General features: G+C 38.7%; 1 protein-coding gene across 3 annotated transcripts; it reads right to left on the bottom strand.

The window, feature by feature from the left end:
* Positions 1–743: 743 nt before the first annotated feature.
* On the bottom strand, positions 744–21286 carry LOC119649019. Of its 3 annotated transcripts, XM_038050974.1 has the most exons (11): positions 21073–21286; positions 12335–14064; positions 10846–11406; positions 10452–10659; positions 9804–10369; positions 3883–3949; positions 3777–3825; positions 2983–3727; positions 2231–2932; positions 1953–2179; positions 1685–1870 (listed from the first exon to the last, which is right to left on the bottom strand). In XM_038050974.1, exons 2-11 carry the CDS (start codon positions 14043–14045, stop codon positions 1832–1834), a joined length of 4875 nt encoding a protein of 1624 aa, XP_037906902.1. In that variant the 5' UTR covers positions 14046–14064; positions 21073–21286; the 3' UTR covers positions 1685–1831. The 3 variants fall into 3 exon arrangements, with proteins under 3 accessions (XP_037906901.1, XP_037906900.1, XP_037906902.1); XM_038050973.1 differs by having other exon boundaries at positions 744–2179; positions 12335–14071; XM_038050972.1 differs by having other exon boundaries at positions 744–2179.
* Positions 21287–22458: the final 1172 nt, after the last annotated feature.

The raw sequence follows: 22458 nt of genomic DNA, 5'->3' as shown, positions 1-22458 counted from the left end.
GCTTGTACTCTCCGACTTCTTTTAGTAATAGTTGTAAGTGGCAGCATTATATCTTCCAAGAAACATCAATAAGCCACAACCTTCGATACTTTTTCAAAGCAGGCAGACTTTCAATTGGATCAGCTATAATACCATAACTTATTAAGATTAGGGATAAACAAAAGTAGTATCATACCATAAACCATGAGCCAGTTTTGTCCATCAAATCGATTTGACGTAACTGAACTTTAACTAATTTTCATCTGACCAAAGAGACTTTGTTCAATCGTCTCCACCAATCAATAGGATGGCTTGCAAATAGCAAACGACCGAAAGACTTCGTCCAGAAAATATTGTTTGATCGGCACTGTGTTCTCAAGAAAATTTCCAATCGTTTTCCAATCCAATGTTGATTTCTTGGATTACCTTCATACTCTGGAACAAACACTCTGAAACAAATCTGGAACAGTTCATTAAGCAATCTCAAATCTGAAAGAAAATTCCGGGTTCTTGTGACAGTTTAGTTTCACTAGTTACTACTTGATACTGCACAACAATTAACTCTAAAAATTATTTAATTGTTCGGAAATATTATTTTAACTTTGAGAGTTATGTGTAAGGACAATGGAAATGCTCTCTAATGAAACCCCAAACCAGTATTAAAGGAATACGGTTGGATGAATGAAGCGAATTATCTACTTTAAATTCAGAAATGTTAGGCAAAGGACGATGGTAATAACGTTGCAAAAGAAACTGCAAGGGCGTCTTGTATACCAAAACACGAATGAGACTTTATTTACTGCAAAATACAGAACAGAAAAGTACTTCAGTATATAAATTAACAAACGCATTCTCCAACTTTTATCAAACGCGCGGTAAAAAAATATTCTAACCGAATTACATGTAAATATTCGGATAAACGCTGGTAGAAAATCAACGTTTTTTCAACTACAAATTCATATTCAAGTTTAAAGTTAAGAAATTGTATAAAAGTGCTATTCCGTACATAGTAATCGTATGTATCTTCTATATACATGGATCGGGACATTTTGAGCCCCAACTCTTACATCATTATGGTATGGGATTTCGACTTTGAATTGTCATCCACGCTTACACTATTAGCAGCATTTTGGGTATTAAAAATTTTAAAGAAAAAATATAACATATTTGCATTTCATAATAACTTTTACACGCATCGAAATCCACGAATTGCTGCCAAAAAAAATGTTACTAATCTTTCAAAAGCCACTAAAATAATTCCCTGTATAGTGACTAGAGCAATTCAATTGCAACAGTCGCGCATAATCCAGATTATTCCTATAAATTTCATTCTCAATTTGACGTCTATGATCGGCATTATGATCCTGAGATATTCTAGTATTGAATGGCGACGCTTGCATGATAGGATTCATCCGGAGCGCTGGGGGAACTATTTCTGGAGCAAAAGGACGAATATGCATAGGATGCGGTGCTGACAAACCCCCATAGACTCCTCCATTACTCACTTGATATTGATTAGCCAAATACGAAGAAGTATTTTGCATCAGTGGCGGTATCGTTCCACTTCTTATTGGCGTAGGCCGATGAGTTCGAGGATAGCTCGCATTGAGGCCAGTAATCCAAGGTGGAATGAGCGGTGCATACTGTCCCAAATGTGTGCTGCACTTTCTTCTTGCAGGCCGTGCGTTTTCAATAATAGAATTCCTGTAAGGATGGCTTGGATCTGCTTGAAAATTAGTCAAAACATTGTTCAAAATTGGCATTGAATGTGGTGCTGGTAAGCGCATATGTTGATTGTTTATAGAATTTTCAATATGATTGTACTGTGAATGCTGCTGATGAGGAGGCATCATCATTCTTGGGGGTCCTCGTATGTGAAAAAAGTTAGGTACTGTCGGAACAAAAGACGAATTGTGCATATTTGTCGAATACTGATGACGATAAGTTGACGAAGATCTTAGATCTGCACTTACAGAATTTCCAAATTCATCAACTCGCTGAGTGAATTGTTCGTTAGGGGATTGTGCAAATGGAGAATGTGGTGAGAATATAAAGAATGGTGACCGGTCTCCTACAGATTGAGCTGGATTTATGTTGTGTAGGGGGAATTCACTTGAGTTTCCTTCTGCTGATGGAACGGGAACATCTGGGCTACGAAAAGATGAACTTTGTGCTACCCGTTCCATTGATTTTTCTGGCTCTGTAAAAAAAATTACATCAGAAACAAAACTGGTAATTCAATTGTAATTACCGAAATGAAGTGGTAAATGCGGCGCTTGTATATTCTCGATTCTCTCATTGTAATTGGAATTAGAAATTCTCCGTGCATTTTCTTCAGATCCATTATTTCCTGATGAATATGCATGGAAGGATCTCCCTCTAATACTGACGGCATTGTATTCTGTTCTACTTGACGCTGCTTTTTTTCTCGCTTCAAAGTCAGAGTTTTTGCGTCGTTTTTTATGACTTGTAGGTCCATTCAAAACTTCTTCAGTATTTCTTGGTTCCATAAGAAATTCTCGTTCAGTGCAATTACTAATTACTGGTACATTATCTTTCTTTCTGCGGACTATTGGTGATGATGTTAGTAGTTCTGTCGAACCGTTCAGCTCGTTTAGAGTGACTTTTATATCAACCGAAATATCAGAATCTACTTCCAGAGCGTTTATATCATTCGACGACTGCACAATGTCAACATCGGGTTCGTGTTGGAGTAGATTTTCTCGTATTTTTGCCTTAAGCACTTTCTTGTAGATATGCCGCTTATCGTCATTTTTCCTCATATCCGAAATATCCTTTGATTTGGTTTGAGATTCTGGTAAAGGTTTCGGATAAGTCAACATCAATTGAGGTAAAGATAACAACTCCAAATCTTTTTCCTTTGTAAGTGTTGTAGACAAATCTAATGCAGTATCATTGGCTTTATTTTGATCGGTGTCTTTCGCTAATTCACCTGGAAAAAAATATTAGTTGATGCACTTGCGATTATTCAGATGTAAATACCTGAGTCTCTGTCTGCAATAGTATCATTTACTTCAGTATGATTTCCCTCATTTGTACTCATGGTTGTGGATTTGATTGAATATTTTTTATTCGAAACTGATAAAGGTCTTCGACTGCTGCTTTCTGCACATCCCAAGTGGTTAACGACTTTCGGGATTGTATGAGCTGGAATACTGTCTTCTACGTTGTGGTTAGGTTGTTTGTAACTATTTTCCGTACTTGAAGCTATTTCAATATTCTCCTTTTCACGACCCACTTTTTCCATTGAAATAATAGTGTTGCTTCCGCTGACAGTGGCCCATGTTTGCAGAGATGAATTTTGTTCTAACTGAAGAAATTTCGAAGATTCCGACGTCATGTGATATCTACTCTTCAGTTTCCCCAAGTTGTGATTATAATCATCTTCATTTATCCTTGCTGATGTTAATAAATCACTATTCAAGATTTGAGTGCGTTGGCAAGCGCTTAATAATTGATAATCTCTACTCCTGTCCTGTGGTTCGCTTGAATTGTTTAAATTTCCCTTTCCTGTTTGTGTTAGATTGCTATATTTGCTTGTGGTTCTTTTAAAACACTTTGTGCCAGTTTCATTAGAAATTTCTAATTGTCTTCGATACTCAATACTCGATTCTGGCCTTTGGTTGCTGCCTTCACTTTTGGCGGAACTTCCTCGTAATAACTTTATTCGATTATTAGAAAGCGTCACATTCAGATCACGTATTGGCTGGATTCTGGAAATATCTCTCTAAAACCTATATTAGATCAAAATACGCCATAGACTTGGAGATTTTTACCTGTAGAAACATTTTATCAGTGTTCCTTCGTATTTCCCGGCCCCATTCTCTAATTGGACGAAGTAAGGAAGTGTGATGACATAATAACAATATTGAAGATACTTACTGTGTTATTGCATATTTTTTTTGCAAGGGTAAACTGTTTTTCACCAATGTGGAAGATGAACGAATGCCTGAAATAAATTTCAATGGGAATCAGTATTATTTGACAAAGAAATGCCACCTAAATGAAAAATGCATTTTAAGAATGGGGTAGGTGAGGAAAGTGCAGAAACTTTGCAGTCTTGCAGATTATACCACACCTAGCAATTAGGTATAAAATCTAGATCCGTCGAATGAGAAGGAGAGCCTTGAAGCCCGGTACGGATAACCGGCGGGAGTCGTCTGACTTGATGACTGGGTCGGGCTCCCGTGATGGACAGCACGGCGTTGAAACCACTAGTCGTGGTGGCGGTTCAACGTCTAGGCGCTACAACGATCAGGAATATTGTTCCGCCTGCTGCAGCTGTTTCGTCACAATCTGTGGCGACAACTTCAGCAGGTTCGCGTACGCAGCGGATGAAGTGGACCATCCGCTCCTGTGACGAAATAACGGCGCGGGTACAACATCTTACCACCCCTTGTTGCACCAGAGGTTCGTAGAGCGTTTCGCGTAACTCGCGAATGTTACTGTGCCGCTGTGTGTGCTGATATGTCGCTGCTGCAACTATAATCACTTCTGTATTGTGGTGCGGTTACGGCTGTCATACGGCACGGTCAAAAGATTTACTTTCGGTTTATCAGTTTGAGTGACCGAAGAGATCCATCCATCAGCGTGACTCACTAAGGCAGGACATTACTAGCCTGATTTAAATCAACACTGGCAATGCCAGCAGAAGAGTGAAAAATTAAATGCAGAAGACTTACAGGTACTATGCCATCCACAGTGAGACACCCGTTCTTTTTGCAGACCACTCAAAAAATCCCAACAGAGCGTCCAGACAGTACAGTTTTCGATGACGGAAGCAAAAGAATATTGGGATGGACTGTGGGGGTTATACGCCCAACATGCCACCGCCGAAGGCACCCGTCATCCCACTACACCGGGCATGAATTTGGCGGATGTTATCAAAGAGCCATAAACAGCTCGAAGAACTGAGGGGGCCCTGATCTGGATCAGGTGCAGAATTTCTGGTATAAAATTTTACCAGTATACATAATCGATTTGCATATAGCATAAATCAGGTCATTAGTCGGCCGGAAGGATTTCCACCTTTCTTCGCCGTGGGAAGTAACTACCTTGTACCTAAAAAGGACACGGTCCAGAACCCAACCCTCTATAAATCCATAACGTCCATTATTAGTGGAAAGCTCAATGTACCCCTCGAAACCAACAATATTCTGATGTCATTCTGTTGCAAAGAGCAACTTATTATCGGCTCAGTAGTTATAAGAGAAGCAACTAGAACCCAAAGAAATCTTTTCAGTTGCTATATCGATTACGCCAAGGATTTTGACAGCATCCCGCATACTTGGCTAATCGATGTCCTACGTCTGTATGGCATTGATAAGAAACTAAGAAAGGTTTTAACGACAGTCATGGAAGGGTGGCATGCTACCTTATCAGTGCCCTCATCTTAGGAGATCAATACCTCAGAGCCTATCCATATACGGAGAGGCATCTTTGAGGGGGATTCGTTGAGTTCCCTTTGATTTTGCATGGCACTGAATAATGTTAGAGGGCATGGTTTTGCAATCAAATATGGCCTACGTGCTAAGTGCGAGCTGACGACCGTCTTAGAAATTTTTTACGAATAGTAGACATGTTCAGCCGTGATATTCGGATGGAATTTGGAATAGACGAGTGCCGAAGCCAAGCCATCGACAAAGGTCATCACGTGTCGCATGCCGGATATAGCATTGGTGAGCTCCATATCCAAGCCATGACTGAGGCACACTTCTAAAAATACCTAGGAATTCTACAAGGAACACATGCTCGACCTGGCGACCCGCGAAGTGCCAAGCTGGTGCCGAAATCGTATTTCTCGGGAAGAATAAAATAAGCGCGATGAACGTATCCGTCATCCCTTCATTGATTTATGCATCCAGAATATTGCTGTGCCGATGACTGGTCTGAAAATCGTCCAACGGTGGATATCGAATATTGTCCACATTCCGAATGAATCACCCTAATTCTGCGTGGAGCGAATGAACCTGCCTTTTGATTGCGGAGGTAGAAGCGTGGTTGAGCAGCTTCGCGCCTCTTTTTGCAGCAACGGGCAGGTAGTTCCTTGCATGCGATTATTTGTTAGGTAGATTGCGTATGGACTCTACATAACTTGAAAGATCAATCTTTCAATCCTCTGAGTGGGTGAAGTCAGCCGAGGAATCAATGAATAGAAGTCGAAGGCAATACACGGTAAACACGTCAATTACCTCTGGCAACCACTTGTCGAAAAGATGGAGTGCTGAGGAGCTCTTCGCTGAGGCGGAGGGATTTATCAGTGCGACGCGGGCTTATAAAAATCATGAAAAAACGGTTAGAAAATGACCAGTGCAGAATGTAGGGTGGAGAGGTTGGATCATCTCGTTTCTTCAAAACCTTGCATACCTGCTGATCACAAGAACATGTCCGGTTTACCAATATGAACCCTAGGAACTACTTGATAGTTCTGCTTACTATATATGCTTATGCTGCTGCTTAACATATGTACCTAGTCTGACGTGCTGTTAGTTGACAAGCCGGGTCACTGTACGTGCAGTATTGATGTGCTATCCTCCCATAATAACAGCATTGAACGGAAATACCTCGAGAGGAAGATGAACTATAAGCCACTGGTACCGGTTGTTGTTTCTATAACATTATCAGCTAATGTATTATACCTAAATCCCCACGGCTCCCTAGGTGTCCTTGGACTCTCCACAGTCTGGTTCAAACCATGCAGAAATACACCATTCTGCAAACGTACTCGATGTTGCGGATAGTTCTCGACGGATTCTCCCACTATCCACCGTAGGATCATCATCATCAATAGCGCAACAACCGGTATCCGGTCTAGGCCTGCCTTAATAAGAAACTCCAGATATATCGATTTTGCGCCGAGGTCCACCAATTTGAAATCCCTAAAAGCTGTCGTCCTGACCTACATATACAAGCATGGGTTGATTATGGGAACATGTCCGGCTTACCGATGTGAATACCCGAATCCGAATCCGGTTACAGAAAGTATTGGGACCGAGAAAGTGATTGTCGTTCTCATTTTGTCAGCTACAGGTACTGTACCCTTGATATCCTGGGGCTCTCACACAGCCTGGTTCAAACTATGCAGAAGTGAGTTCTCGGCGGATTCTCTCGCTTACCTTCCATAAACCCAGACCACCCTTTTATCTTTTATATAGGTAGGATCGTCCGAGCTGTGTGTGGTGTGCTTGGCATTTAGTGGTAGTATTAGGTAAAATCGGGCATCCGCTGAAATTGTGATAGCTCGGAAACGAATAAACTTTTTTGTTTTTTTTTGTAGGTTTTTTTGTTGCATGTATTTATGAGAACGTCGAATGAAGCAATTATACCATTGTGGCAACGGTGCGTGTAAATCTACTAGTGAATGAAAAACATTAGTACAGACTCTGGAACCTCTACACAGAAGATGGCAGCAACAATGGGGTAACTTCAAAAAGGCAGTTGAGCTCAAACACTGAACCCGTATGTTAAGAAATGAGTTAAGATTGTTCTTGATCGAAAGAAACACCAAAATATAAGCTCTAATCAATATGCTTTATGGAATGCGATGGTTATAGGAAATATTTGCATCGATTCGGGTTGAATGAGTGCCCTGGCTATATCGAATATCTCGACAAACCGAAGCGCCTGGAGTATCTTATATCAGTATATTTTTGTGGCACCTGTGAAAAGGGCGTTAAGTGCAATTTTGTAGATTATGAATAGTTTAATTTATATTCTAAACATGTTTTTGTGATCATCGAAAGAAAAGAACGACTGACAGTTTCGTCTAGAGCAGAAGCAAATTATTAGACGCTGCCTCACCTGTGCATTGTTAGCAGCGTCACCGAAACATTCAAAATATTGATCGCTCCCTTATCAAACTTGCACTTAAATCATAAATTCCAGATGATATGAAGATAAAAGGCATATCTGTGGAAAATATTTATGTAAAATGCACAAAAATAACTGCATCTGTCAGTGGAAACCTCCATGCCGGCATTGAAGCTGGGTTAAGAAACTATCAATCTCACGACGCTTTCAGATTTTCCACGGTTCCCCCCAAATCTCCCTGTGTCTGTACCTGCGCAAGACAATTACAACACCACTTCTTACCAAGAGCATCAGCATAAGTCTCCGGGTCATAGAGGAGAAAAATTTCTGCTAGATAGGAACACTGTTTGCCATTAGTCAATTTTAGCCCGAAACTCCAGCTGTGGCCTTGTCCGCTGCTACTTTGATTTGCTTTAAAAAGCTCATTTTCGAGTCCAGCATGAATTCAAGGTTTTGATCCTGTAATCAACTCACCGATCGACACGGGATGCAGGATCGCGATTTTCTTTTCAGCTAAGTTGACCATTTCGTTGTTTTTCCAGCGCAAAGCCGGAATAATAAGCAATCATTCAACCACTTATCGACCATATGCAACTTTTCCGGCATATTAATCTTAGCAGACCACCATAGCATGCGTTTCAGTGGTCTGGATGTATGGTGAGTTTTTGTGCTAGCACTTTATTTGGTGAAAAGAAATGTACACCCCGTTTTGCATGTATGGGTACCCCTATTAAAATTGACGTAGAAGGATGTAACTCACTGTATGCATGAGCATTCAGAGATTACACCTTTCCACCGAATTTGGTATCAATCGCTATAAACGTATCCGAGAAATATGCATGTGACAGACAGACAATAAACCGATTTTAATAAAGTTTTGTTTTACACAAAACCTTAAAATGCAAATAAAAACCCCATATGGCTCCATAAAAATACTACAAATCGCAAAAAGTGGTTAAGCCGACTTTACTATTACACACCGAGCTAACTCGCATATAAGAAGCTGGTTTCAGCAGTTGCTAATGAGAATAAAATGATTTGTTGTGCAGAGTTCTAGTATGTGTATCTCCAATCGGTAAGGAGTTTATGGTAATTCTCTCATAAAAAGTACTAATTTGATGTACTATAACTTTGTTGATTTGAATATGATTAGCGTGAAACCTGCTAGTATCATGCGATATATAATTATCTGTGTTACTGCAAAATTGTGTGTATCTACAATAAACTTAAGAGAGTTTCCAAGCAAATTTCTAAAATATTGTAATATGTTATTATTAATTTTATTTGGCCAGATAGAATGAAATACATTTTAGGCCAAGCTTTTGCATGGGTGCATCTTTTTTTGGATATTTTGGTAGGATAGTTTCTGAGAATGAAACCTGTTTCACTTCTCACTCCCCTGTGCTTTAGCCAATGTCAGAAATAAACCCATTTTCATCAGTACTAGTCGAGCCCTTTCATTTGATATCCCACATGACCATACTCTCTCTGTAGCACATATTCTTACCAAATTTCGTAACGATAGCTCCAGACTTTTCGGAGCAAATCTTGTGTGGCAGACGGAAAGACAGGCAGACATTGAATCGATTTTAGTAAGGTTTTGTTTCACACAAAACCTTAAAAATTCGTCACAGCATCTATCCTACGTATCTATCGATGAATACACATCAACAGAAGAAACATCACTTCAAATTGATGAAATTATTACGGATTTGAACACTTGCTGAAAACCAAGAGTACTTATTGTAATTATTATTTCTTTGTTCATATAAATACACAATTACATAATCTCTACAATTTAAAATAATCTAAGCAGTATTTGAATAAAAATTGTTACTCATGCACATTATTTTACTATTTTCACCCACCCTCAGTTTCTCTCCAGCGGACACTTCCTATAAACGGACAAAATCCTGTTTCCGCGAGTAAGAAGTTTTACTTATATCAGAATGTATTTATTTAATTAAAGAAAAGTAAAGCTTACAAACACTTACACATTTCCTCCTTTCGTTTCTCTTGTTTGTCCTTTTCATTTTGATCTAACAGTTCATTGCTATTTTCGGTTGTGCTAGTAACATTTACGTTTTCTTCATGTTGTTCAGTTACAACGTCTGAGTTTTGCTCATCTACAAATTCATTGATAACAAGACGACTCTCTTCATCATCCGATGACAAAGACAAATCCATCATAGCTTGTTCAATCGCTTCCCTAGTTGGATTGTTGTTACTTTCATACGGAAGTTCAATATAGTTGTTAACTATATTATTTAATCGTAGTTGGATAGCGTTTTCATTATAAAAATTTGGCGGCTTAATAGCACTGCGCCGACCATTTCTGGCACGATTCACAACCAAACGCTTTGAAATACCGGGATTTTTCGGGTCATCTGCTGAGGTTTTCAATTTATTTTCCACCTCATCACCGCATTCAAAGTGATACAGGGCTTCGCATTCACGTATTAATCCGTTATTCAATACAAACGCATCGGATATAATTATGAGTAATGGTTTTGGGAAATCTGAAATTTTGACGATAACTTTGGCGGTTTGTTGAGTTTCCCTGTAGAAAATTTGATAATATGAGAGATGTTTATAAACAAATTTTCAGAGAAAATAGAAGACATCTATTAACAAGTACGTGCATTTGCAGTGTATCAAACGTGCCATATTTCGTATTATAAATTTTCTTAGACGATGCTGAATCTGGGAAGTATATAGCATCTAGGCTGTATTTGTTGTGTAAATTCCTTTCAAACAACAAGTAGAGTTTTTTGCTTGCACTGTGATAGTGGACCGTAGACAGCTCTAACGTTTTGGTACTATTCCATAAAACTGGAATCGGTCGCTTGCCTGTGCAGAAAAGTTTAAGAAGAAAATAAGACTCATATTCTATGTAAATGAAGTAACAGAAAAATTAACTCAATATTCATTATAAATTAGTACAGAGCACTGAACAAAGATTGTTATATTTTTCCGTTCAGTTTTTCCGTAGAATAGGAAAAAAGTGAATGTTCCGATTCCTCTTTGCTTACTTACCGCTGTGCTTAATCATACCGTTAACTTCATTAATTAGATTCCCAATTCTCTTCTTCGCTACAAGTGTTGATGGAAAGTCATTTTCAGTTGTTATGTAAGCAGGTTTTAATTTTTTAAAATAAAATGGGACTGGACCAGGCCCCATCATTTCAATATTCCATTCTAAAGAATCAGTGACTAAGTTTTCAACTCCATTCAAAGATTTGTTGTTTGGTGAATTTTTGTCTTCTTCAGAATATTCCTTTAGTAGAATGCTTACAGATCTATCTTTCAAAAAGTGTATTACATACTTTTCTGTTTCTAATTTGCGACCATTGTGAAAATATGCAGCGCGTGTTAAATAGTCTGCTTGAAGCCATACATCGAAACCATGTTTGAAAATATCATCACCAGTTACAGCAAGCATGTTCAAGTCACAATGAATTTCAGCAATGCAATCTATTGAGAACGGAATATCGCTGAGCTCAACTTGTATTCCAATTGATTTCGTTTTTATTTGAGAGTTTCGGACTTTGTAATTTCTGAGTGTTGGTTCACTAACTCTGCTTTCCATCGTTTGCTCTGTCGGTAAATGAGAAGATCATTCTTACAGGTTACATATTGTCTTTTATTTGTAGTCAAGCCTAAAACTGATAGACCAGTAGCTTACTCCAAACTACAATTTTTATTTTACAGTAGGTAGGAATACGGGATACTTATCCGTCTGGTGGTTACCTCCTTCTGCTGCGAATTGTGTTGCTTGATTTTCCTTCCGATCAATTTGTCAATAGTCTGAGGATTATAACCACTTTTAATTAACAACATCAGGAATTGCGTAAAAAAGTTTCAACTGGAAGTCGTAGGTTCGAGTCGATCGTCCACCTTGCGGAATTTACTGGAAAGCGTCAAGGATCCTTTGGCAGCGGAGGAGAAAAGCGAGATCTAGCGAATAACGTGCAGCGATTGTAATAAAACATATATAGAACAGACTGAACGCCTGATAACGACTAGATTTAATGAACACATCAAGGAAACAAAATCACATCAAGTAGTGTTCGGAAACAAAAGTCATGCGTAAGATCATCAGTCGCAGCGCACATAGTCGAGGAAGCCCATACCATTCAACGCGAAAATATTGAGCTCTTGCGTCATACAAACCGAACGACAACCTTGGACACTTGAGAAAGTCTAGAAATTTTGAGAGAAGACGCGACGCGGTTATTAAACACAGATTCTGGTAATTGCCCCTCAAAATTAAAAGACTCGCCGCGGTAATTAACTGGTAATTAGGTTAATAATTTAATGTTTTTTTTTTAAAGTAATTTAGGTAATTAGTGTTTAAGTATACAAACAACCGTATAATCGCAATTGTTTTTAGTAGCTTTGTACCGCTGAAGGAGGGGGTAAGTTGCTCCCGAAATATATATATATAATTTTAGTTTGGAGTAAGCTACTGGTCTATCAATTTTATTATTCTTACAGTTCTGTTCAAAATTAAATCGTTACTTACCTTCTGAATCTGTTATAAAATCTGGTAAGTCAGGTTCTATAATAACTTCTACCGATCTAATATCCTCTTCGTAATCTGGTTCTCCTTCCGATCTTTTTTCCAATGCATTGTCATCCCCTTCGCTACACGCGAAGAACGTGGTAAATTGACTAAGAATCCTTTGAAATTCATTCTGCCTAAAGACAACTGCTGCAGTATCCAATATCCCTAACTTAGAAAGGTGGTTTTTGTCTCCTAAACGTACCATCAAAAATTTAGCATCGTTGTCAGCCTGAAGTTCGTTCTGCTGCCACATCCTGAATAATTTGCAGGGGATTGCTGCCATATATTTGTTGTTCAAAATTTCTTCACCGTATTGTTCCACGGCATCAGCTAGTGACATTTGTACTGCATTATTCCCAGCATCACGAGATCTCATTATATTTCCTGTTTTGTAGAGATCATCATATGCTGAATCGTAAGAGTATTTTTCAAATGTAACTCGCCAACTATCAGTACTAAGTGATGAAAACTTGATGCAGACGAGTTCATAATTGAGAGTTCTAGGAATATAACCCTTGAGTCGATAACATCGGCAGTATCTGGAGTCTAATCCGCAGCATAAATCCAATGGCCCCATATCAACAATATCTTCATCGAGCTCGTTCAAATTTTCTCTGACGTCAGGTTGCAATGGCTTGGATACCTGTTCAATGATCTGATGCCTTTTATTTATTCTATTCTTTTCCACTTCATTATTTTTGGGTTCTTGTTTGTTCTGCTCCTTATTTGGCAGCCTTGCATCCTCGCGACCCAAGTTTGCTGACTCCTGACAATACTCATCACTCCATTTTGATAAGCTTTGTTTCCGATTTATTGAGCTTGGAACATCTGCTTCGAAAGGACTGGACATTCTATCTACATTTTGTGTTTGGGGCGTTTGAATTAGTGTGTTGGTGGCAGGCAGAGTTGTTGTTTGGGTTTGTACTTTCTTCAGGCTTTCGATTTCCTGATCAGTTTCACTCTCCTCGGATTCAGTCTCGGAACTAGGTTCTACATCGCTTGCACGGACAAATTTACTGTACATAAGATTTTGCCTGACCGCGTCTATTTGATATTCTGTTACCAAATCCTTTATTGCATTTAATGTAAGTGCATGCCCTAAGAGCATATAAGGCTTCTCCATTTCAGGCAGTAGATAGCATTCAAAGAGCTGCTGAAGGCTTGGACCATATGTTATGCCGTAGCTATTTTCTATATTATCAATAAACTGTTTTGGTAATGACTTTCGATTTATCTTAACTATAAGCGATGGGAGTTGAATTTCTTTGTTATTTATATCATTTCGCTTTTCGGTTTGTTTCTTATGGAGATCTGCTATAAATTTTATCAAAGGCTGCGTTAACACAAGAAAACGCTCCACTTTATATCCGGCTGAATATTTCAATACGATGAACATGTCTTTCTCAAGGGCTAATGTAAAAGTTTGTACTATACGGGGAGGATGATTGAACTTGGTTAGTGAATTCCAACTTCTGTGGAATATTCGACCAAAATTGTCCAACGAAATTATGTGGTATGAATATTCCCTTGTGTTTGGATGAATCCAAGATTCGAAGAGTATATTGCAGAAAGAGTGGATGACTTCATTTGGCGAAAATCCTTCTTGGAGAGTTCGCGGCAGTTGAAATCGCGGTGGCTGCACTCGGAGAGCATTGCTGCGCTGCTCCATGTTTTAGGCGGAGGCAAATCTGAAAACTCGAAAAAATAAAAATTAAGGATTTTTTAATAATAGTAGAATTAGATTTCATATGGTCGAGGGACTGAGAATTTGGTACGAAATATCGGGATTATTAATTATCTGGAGTGCAAAATAAAGAAAATTAACTCAGGGGAGCGGAAAATTCGTACGAATTAGGCGGGAATACGAATAATCGATGTACGAATGTCCAATCGAGAAAAGTGAGGTAGGGAAAAAGGGGGTGATTTTCCCCGCGGGGTCGCACTGTTTTCACGCTGGAGTCGGAATTTCTCCATACTACTGATTATTTCATTTAATGTTAACTATAATGAAAAGCAAGTTAGCACTCGCCATGAGGGTTTTTTCACGCAAGAATAGTGTGGGTTCCCATATGGGCACTGTTCAGCTTTTTGCAGGTCTTTTATTATGTGTGTTTGTTTTTAATTTATGAAATAGGATATTTTGGCAGTATATAAAAATGTGATTGTCAGTTTTTTGCCACAAATTAAAGGAATTTTGCCACAAGCGCTTGCGAATCATCCGCATGTTTGTAAGCACTCGGTCTCGTTTTTGCATTGGCGACGATCACCAGTGAAATATGTGACTGGTCCAGAGAGGATGTACTAAACTGGAATGTGTGCGAGATGAAGGAGCGGTGTGAAATCAAGTTCATTACAGGCAATCGTATGGGGCAATGCAGAATAACTATAATTTGCAAAGTCGCACGCATAAACGAGGCAAATTGAATTTTTGAAAGGATGAGCGAATGAAAGTTTGTGAGCGAATCTTGCTCACTTCGAACAAATTTAGCCGATGTGAATTTTCATTCTATGAGTTGCAACTCACATTGCACTTTTATGGAGGTTTGAAATTTGCGGCAAGTGGTAAACATATGAAACCCGCTTAGTGCTAGCCACAGACATGCAACCAAGTTTCTCAGCAAGTTGTTGGTTGCAGCGAGATTGCACGTCTGTGGGCAATTGCAGTTGCAGCGATAAGTTACGGTTGACCGATCAGATTGCGGCAACAAGCTGTCTGTGGCTATTGTAACGCACTTGCAAATAATAACGACATTTGATACGCAAAATCAAGGTAAACATTTTTGGATAAGCGGGAAACGTTTGCAGCCGAATTTAAATTTAGCAACTTTATAATTTTGTACCAGGAGGCTGGGTGCAAATGGAACAGCTTATGGAAAATCAACCGGAAATCCATGTAATCCACCTGAAAATCATTTTTTTTTTTAAATATCTCAACAAATAAAAAAGATGGTGAAAAGATACTAAAGCAGTAAAATGTGGCCGCAGCAATTTTTCAATATCGGCTTTGCTTTTTGAAATATTAACAAAAAAATTACTTCTTAAAAAATCATCATCATCAACGGTGTAACAATCGGTATCCGGTCTAGGTCTGCCTTAATAAGGAACTCCAGACATCCCGGTTTTGCGCCGAGTTCCACCAATTCGATATCCCTTAAAGCTCTCTGGCGTCCTGACCTACGCCATCGCTCCATCTTAGGCAGGGTCTGCCTCGTCTTCTTTTTCTACCATAGATATTGCCCTTATAGACTTTCCGGGTGGGATCATCTTCATCCATACGGAGCCCACCGGCCCTATTGAGCTATTGAGCCGGATTTTATCCACAACCGGACGGTCATGGTATCTCTCATAGATTTCGTCATTGTGTAGGCTACGGAATCGTCCATTCTCATGTAGGGGGCCAAAAATTCTTCGAAAGATTCTTCTTTCGAACGCGGCCAAGAGTTCGCAATTTTTCTTGCTAAGATCCCAAGTTTCCGAGGAATACATGAGGACTGGCAAGATCATAGTCTTGTACAGTAAAAGCTTTGACCCTATGGTGAGACGTTTCGAACGGAACAGTCTTTGTAAGCTGAAATAAGTTTTTGTTTGTATAAATCACACTTTTTCCGAAACTACGCATTTTAAATCCGCTAAATTCTCAGAATTTATTGCGAGGGCTTAAAAAGATTCTCAGGGGATTCTGCGTAGTTTATATGAGAAAGTCAGGTGTTGTTTTTATTGACTTTTGTATCAAAAACTCATTTTGATCATCGCTCCATTATTACTTATCCTACTGATTTCTATATATATATCGTAGGTCTTATCAAGCACATAAAAAAAGCTTTAATTTAATTTCCACTAAAAATTCACTGATTTTGCGTTATTTGACTTTAAAAGTACTACTTTTTTATCCATTACGAGTTTAGGGTTGATGAGATATAACTCAGTCGATATTGCGCCTACAAAAAATAGTGTTGTGTTGTTATTAAATATACTTTGCTTCTGCTTATTATCATTTCGCATAAAGTGCACGGTGTCCGACTTATTTGCGAATAAAAAACCATTTAAAAACCATTTTTTCGATGAAAAAGCAACATGTTTAAACATGAACTATGTTTATAAAACATTTTTTGCTTAGAAATGAGCATTTAATCGATTCTGTGGTTTTTTCGAAAAAAAAGCTCACATCCCTTAGGAGGAAGCACACATCGGCGCTGTTTCTTATTTCCGCCTCCTCTCGAAATTTCATATCAATCGGTCTTGACCGAAAGAATTCGGAGGTTGAAAGCTTCAATTACTGGACTATAAGTAAGAGATCGGCAAATGGTAAATGTAATTTAGGCAAAAAATATAGCACAGTATTAAACTACGCCGGTGTTGGCTAATCAAAGCTGAAGGGTTGGACATAGTAGGAACCTTAAATGATGGATGGGACGAAGCCTAACTCGAAAACGTAGGATGCAGGTTGATAAATGACATATTTTCTGGCAAATCAAGTCCAAAATTCAGACATTTCGTTAATTTCGTATCCCGAAAAGAACTAGTGGCAAAATAACATGTCTATATGGATCAGTAATTCACTTTTGAGTGACTTTCAAGTTTATCCCCAGGATAGAAAGTCACCGAAAAGAAAAGCAACGGAAAATTAGTGTGACACCAAAAAAAAAAAACACACTTGATAGAGTAGGCCCAATCGCTTGTCATTACCTTTACAAAAATCGTATTGGGGGAAGTGGTAAAAGGAAGAACCATCATGAAATGAGCATCACAGCAATAATAAATCTGATTTTTTCTTAACAAGTTTCTTCTATTCACAGCATGAAGTACCTAGTGAAGAGCTTTAATAAGAATTAGTCGTTCCTCTGGTTATCACTTTAATTGTGAAGAACATGACTAAAGTGCGACATGGTGAAGTTCTTGGCGTAAACAATTTAAAGCATTTTGTTAGTAAACTCACTCAATTCTATTGCCGGATCCACACCTTGCCAAATCTCAATAAGCCATTACAAATTCAAACGTGTGCAAGCGATTGCAGCCGATTCGATCGCGTATGAGTCTTTTGGCACAAATCGGAGGAAATTTGCCGCAAGAGCTTGCGACGTATCCACACGTATGTTCTACCCACAGAAAGTAACTCTGGCATGAAGTCATCTTAGCAAAGCTTGTCTGTCATGATTGCCTGTTCGGAAAACACTAGCGCACTTGCAAGCGTGTGGATGGCGGTATTTGGATCCCAAAATCAAGTCAAATATTTGTGGAGGATTGGAGTTTGCGATCCACACGACAAATCATCGCAAATTCAAAAATGTTTAGCTTGGTTTCTGTATTGCAGTCGTTTCAATCGAGTGTCGATTTTTTTGGGGAAATCAAAGGGAATGCTCTTGTCTACTCACTAAACACTAACCCAAAATCAAGCCAAACGTTTGTGGACGTTTGTTTTCTGCGGTAAGTTGGATTGGATCTGGATGACGCAACAAAACTCACTGAATTAACACGTAATACTATTATATGAAAATATGCTTTATAAAAGTCGCAACGGCAAATATTTCTTAACCACGTAAGATTTACATGATTTCGTTAATTTTCATGAATACCCAGAAATAAGCTCGTAGCCCTTGATTCCAAAAGCGAATATAAGTACTGTATTGTTCTCGGACTGGCAAACAGATGTTGAACCCTGTCGCCTGTCCGGGGGTTGTAGTTTCCCTTGACCTTGCTGAATACTGCTAATTTTTTTAAAAGTGCAAAGCGACCTTGTTAAAAGTAGGCCCACTACCTACAACTTGCTCGATTTTAGCAACTTTGAAGCGAACTGTCTAAATTCACGGCAGGAAGTGCATACTATCTACACTGACCTTGTTAAATCCTTCGACACTGTAAATCGTGAAATACGCCTGTACAAACTCTCGCCTCTGTGTTCCCATATCACTAACTTAATAGCTTGTCTCTTACACCTTTCCAAACGATCCAGCCGCATCTCTTTTGATGGCTGCACACCCCGTTTCTTCCCCCCTTCTCCGGCGTCCCACAGGAATCTATTCTGGGCCCTTTTTTTTTTATTCTTTATAAACGATCTCCCCCTCCACCTTCTTCCTTGACCCTGTTTGCTCTATGCTCACGACTTTAAGCTGTTTTCCGCTATATCATTGCTTATTGATTTTATCTTCCTCCAATCAAACCTAGACACTCTGGTTCACTGTTGCTCTACTAATTGTTTAGCGCTAAACGTCGGTCACTCTATGTGTTACTCGCCAAATCCTGGCTCATCATAACAGATCAACACTCAAGTCCTCAGAGCCACCCACTGCCCCGAAATCACCAATCATGCTGCAAAATTGTCGGGCTTTATACTTCGTTCCTCCTCTCATTTTGATACCATCCAACCCTCCATCCTCCATCCAGTTCTCCTTATCAACTACCTCGTGAGAACTACCCTCGGGGAATGCTTAGTTCCTTAAACTGCGGGGCATAAGTAAATGCAGTTTATTCTGTTTATTGTTCGTTATTTCTTTTCCTATGGAAGACTGGTGTTGCGTTTTCTCATTCTCGCTTTCTGAAACAAAAGTGTTGTATAATGCAATTCGATGTCTGTCGCTTGTAGTAGATCGTCGAGATTCTAAGCTCACCACGATTTGTGTGAGCTCCACGTGTTTGTTTTTTCCAACCGAATGCCGGAACCCAAAAGACAAGGATGTTAGAAAGACCACGCATCCATGCATTTGAAAGTCTAGCGTGGACTTCCCACTTTCCTTGCTTTAACTTTCGAGATTGGGTTCCTCCGGCAAATTTTTATTCAACATTCGATTCTCTATCTATGCTAAAAAAAAGACTTTAATCGTTATTAGCATGAGACAGAGATCAACCAATTCTAAAATCGACTGTTGAATGGTCTGGAAATCTGATAAGAACACGATTACATGATTTGTTACTCTTTTAGTAACAAATACTAGTCAAGCTTTCCTACCGGTTATAGTAGCTGCCGGAATTACTCCACTAGTTACCGAAAATGAAGTTAAATGCAGATTCCGAAATAACGCAGACTCTGGTTTAAATCGAATCCACAATAAGGCATTTAAATTGGCAATTAGGAGGTCGCAACAGAATATTCACTTAAACTCTATGAGATTGGCCAAAAGGAGGGCTATTCCCCATAGAGTAAAAGCTGCTGTTGTTGATTGAAACATTAGACTGGGATGTGCGTAAGATAAAAACATAGCCGACCATTACTTTTATAGTATCGAATAACTTTGTATCAAGCATTTAATAAGGGCTCGGAAAAAAAATGGACACGTCAGTTTTTCTCCAACCAAGGTCGGTGAACTATATGAAGTGTGAGGCGAACTGCAGTGTGATGCAGGTCCTAAGTAAACACAACGGGTATAAAAAGTACCTTTATTGATTGAGCGAAAAATGCGGCATGTGTTTTCTTCAGCTGGGCAAAGTTCGTAGCAACAAGGAGGAACCTTAATGCGAAAGCAGAATACCGCTTAACGACATGAAAGCAATAAACCACGGTTAGAATTTGATGGAACGTAGGAAAGATAATTCCTGGTGCTGAAATAAGCCGAAATAAATGGGAGCCTGAAACGCTGAGGCTTCAGAACCTAAAGTCCCGGCCTACACTTGTTCACGCCTCCCCAAAAAGCAATGCCGAAACGCTTCATCCACAGGGAGAGCGTGGCGAATATTTAGATCTTAGTCTCTAGAATTTCGGCAGAAAGAGAAAGAAAAAAGGGTGACAATGCCATCGCGGGTCATACCATGCAATGGAACCCACTATTCCAGAATGGTCAACGAATAGGTCACCCTAAAGTTACGTGGCGAAAAGACAGTAAAGTCGTGAGGAAGCTGAATTACATTGCCAATGGTGCGTAGGTGCGGTTAACACACTGTTCTAACAGAAATGTGACTCGCTATGAATAACAACGAATGTCCTTGTATGATTTATGTCTTTACATAAATTAACTGGCTGAAAAAATAGTGCTACAAATTTCCTTCATATTAACCCCCATACGGTATTTCATTAATCAAATCTATCCCAATGCGTACAGAATAACGGACGAAAAAACAGAGCGTCTGATCAAAAATCAACTATGAACCTAAGCTACGCAAGCCTTTGAATTTACCTTACCAAAGTACCAGGAAAAATCAAAAATACCCACGCACCCTCTTCAAATGACATGGATAAGATCTATTGACCCGTTAAGGGCATAACCCATAAAGATACAAAATTATCCGAACCTACCTAAATTTATCGTTTAAAAAAGTTATCACTTCCAAATGCAGCATTCGACTATTCACGGAACCCTGTTTATCTTCACTGTCGTCAGAATCAATCAAATTCCTACAAATTTGCAAAATTTCTCCATTCCTTTGCAAGAACATGAATATCTAATCTTGCCCTTTTAATTTCAATGTTAAGTAACTTCAAAATCTTTATAATCCCTATTATGGCAATATCTTCTACTCCCTATCATATAATGGACACGTAGTGCTTGATAAATATGACTAATTTTAGATTTATTTTATTTGGTGTTTCGTTGGATATCTTTTTTAAAATGCTGAAAACTAAATTCTAAAAAAAATCTTTTTTTTCAGGATTATATGATTGTGTTATTTTTAAGATTATTAAACTCGTTAAATTTAAGTTAGAGAATATAATTACAACCTAACTTAAGGTTTAGGTTCAATGTTGTACGTTATATTACGTATATTACCTTTTCACATTCCGAGCCACTGCAGTTTATGTCCATTATTGAATATTTGTAACTTTACTGCTGTTTTATTAGCACTATAAGATTGTAATATTGAGCTTTTTTCCTTTTAATGAAAATTACATTTAACCATGATCAAACAACACTATTAAGTTCATTGCAAAAGGTGCAAGTGCAACTAATTCCATGAACGCCTTTTGAATAGGATAAACATATATCAAACCTTAACAGATTATGAATCAACAATTTATGGACTGCACTTTTTAACAACTTCCACGGGAAAGGACACTGCACTTTACCGGAACCGAACCTTATAGCGCCACGCACTATAATCGACTTTCCGTGTCTTCAACTGAAAAGTAACTACAATCAAAAGCCCTAAGAAAGGAAATGCTCGCCCTGCATGTTATTATTGTGCATGTCCTAATCATTGTATATCGACAATACTTATCCTCAAACTGTTTCCCTATAATTTTCCAACAATTTTCACGCTTTCACTTGTAGACTAGATAGCGAGTAATGAAGGGAGCACTATTTGTTGTCTTTTATATTTTACTTTCTTCAAAATTAAGTGGAATTTTATTTATTATTAATCGTGGAGGGTTCTTTTTTACGAAAGGAGTCTTCTCAACTTTTAACTTGTTTATTTCCTTAAAACAAAAAGCTAAGCTGTTGAAATTCAATCTAAGTCACACTTCCGTACATTTCGCTGCCTCTTCAAAAGGATTATACTTATGTACAATATAATGAACATAAGATGCCCCGCCGGAGGACGAGAGAAAGAAGTTGATTCCTCTGGGCTGATTATATAGAATAACTTTATTGAAATAAAGGGATAATCGACGATTTCGCATGATTTCCAGCTCGGATTTTTCCTACTACATCCTCTGATCAAGGGTATTCGGATCGGACAAGTCAGTAGAACCTGAAGAAATTGCACGATGAAGTTCGCATTATATGACAAAAATGTCGTAATAATGGCACTACATGAACGCAGAAAAAACGCTTAAACTGTTGTCCTTAACACTTACAGTTCAAATGAACATATCGAAAAGTAGTCTAAGTCGTATTTTACGCGACGAACTACGTTTAGGGGCTTATCGCGGGTGTACCAGTCATCTATTAACCGATGGACCTGAAAAACGTCTGGAAGGATGTAAAAAAAAAAAAAGAGTATCGACGAATACTTTTTCGGAACCAAAAATGTTCTCCATCGACGAGTAGTTTAATCGCCAAAATGATAGAGTTCACCGACGCAGCTGTTCTAACACTATCAAAAATGCCCCATGAATTCGCAGTTACCCCCACAGTGGGACATTTTTCGGCTTCTTTCTGATAGCATCTTTTCAAAATGGCGATGAAAGGTGTTTTCAACTAAGACAACCCAGG

The sequence above is a fragment of the Hermetia illucens genome, chromosome 2 (genome assembly GCF_905115235.1).
Source record: "Hermetia illucens chromosome 2, iHerIll2.2.curated.20191125, whole genome shotgun sequence".
NCBI classification, from domain to species: Eukaryota; Metazoa; Arthropoda; class Insecta; order Diptera; family Stratiomyidae; genus Hermetia; species Hermetia illucens.
The sequence above is the reverse complement of the archived record's forward strand: the minus strand, read 5'-3'. Positions and strand labels throughout refer to the sequence as shown.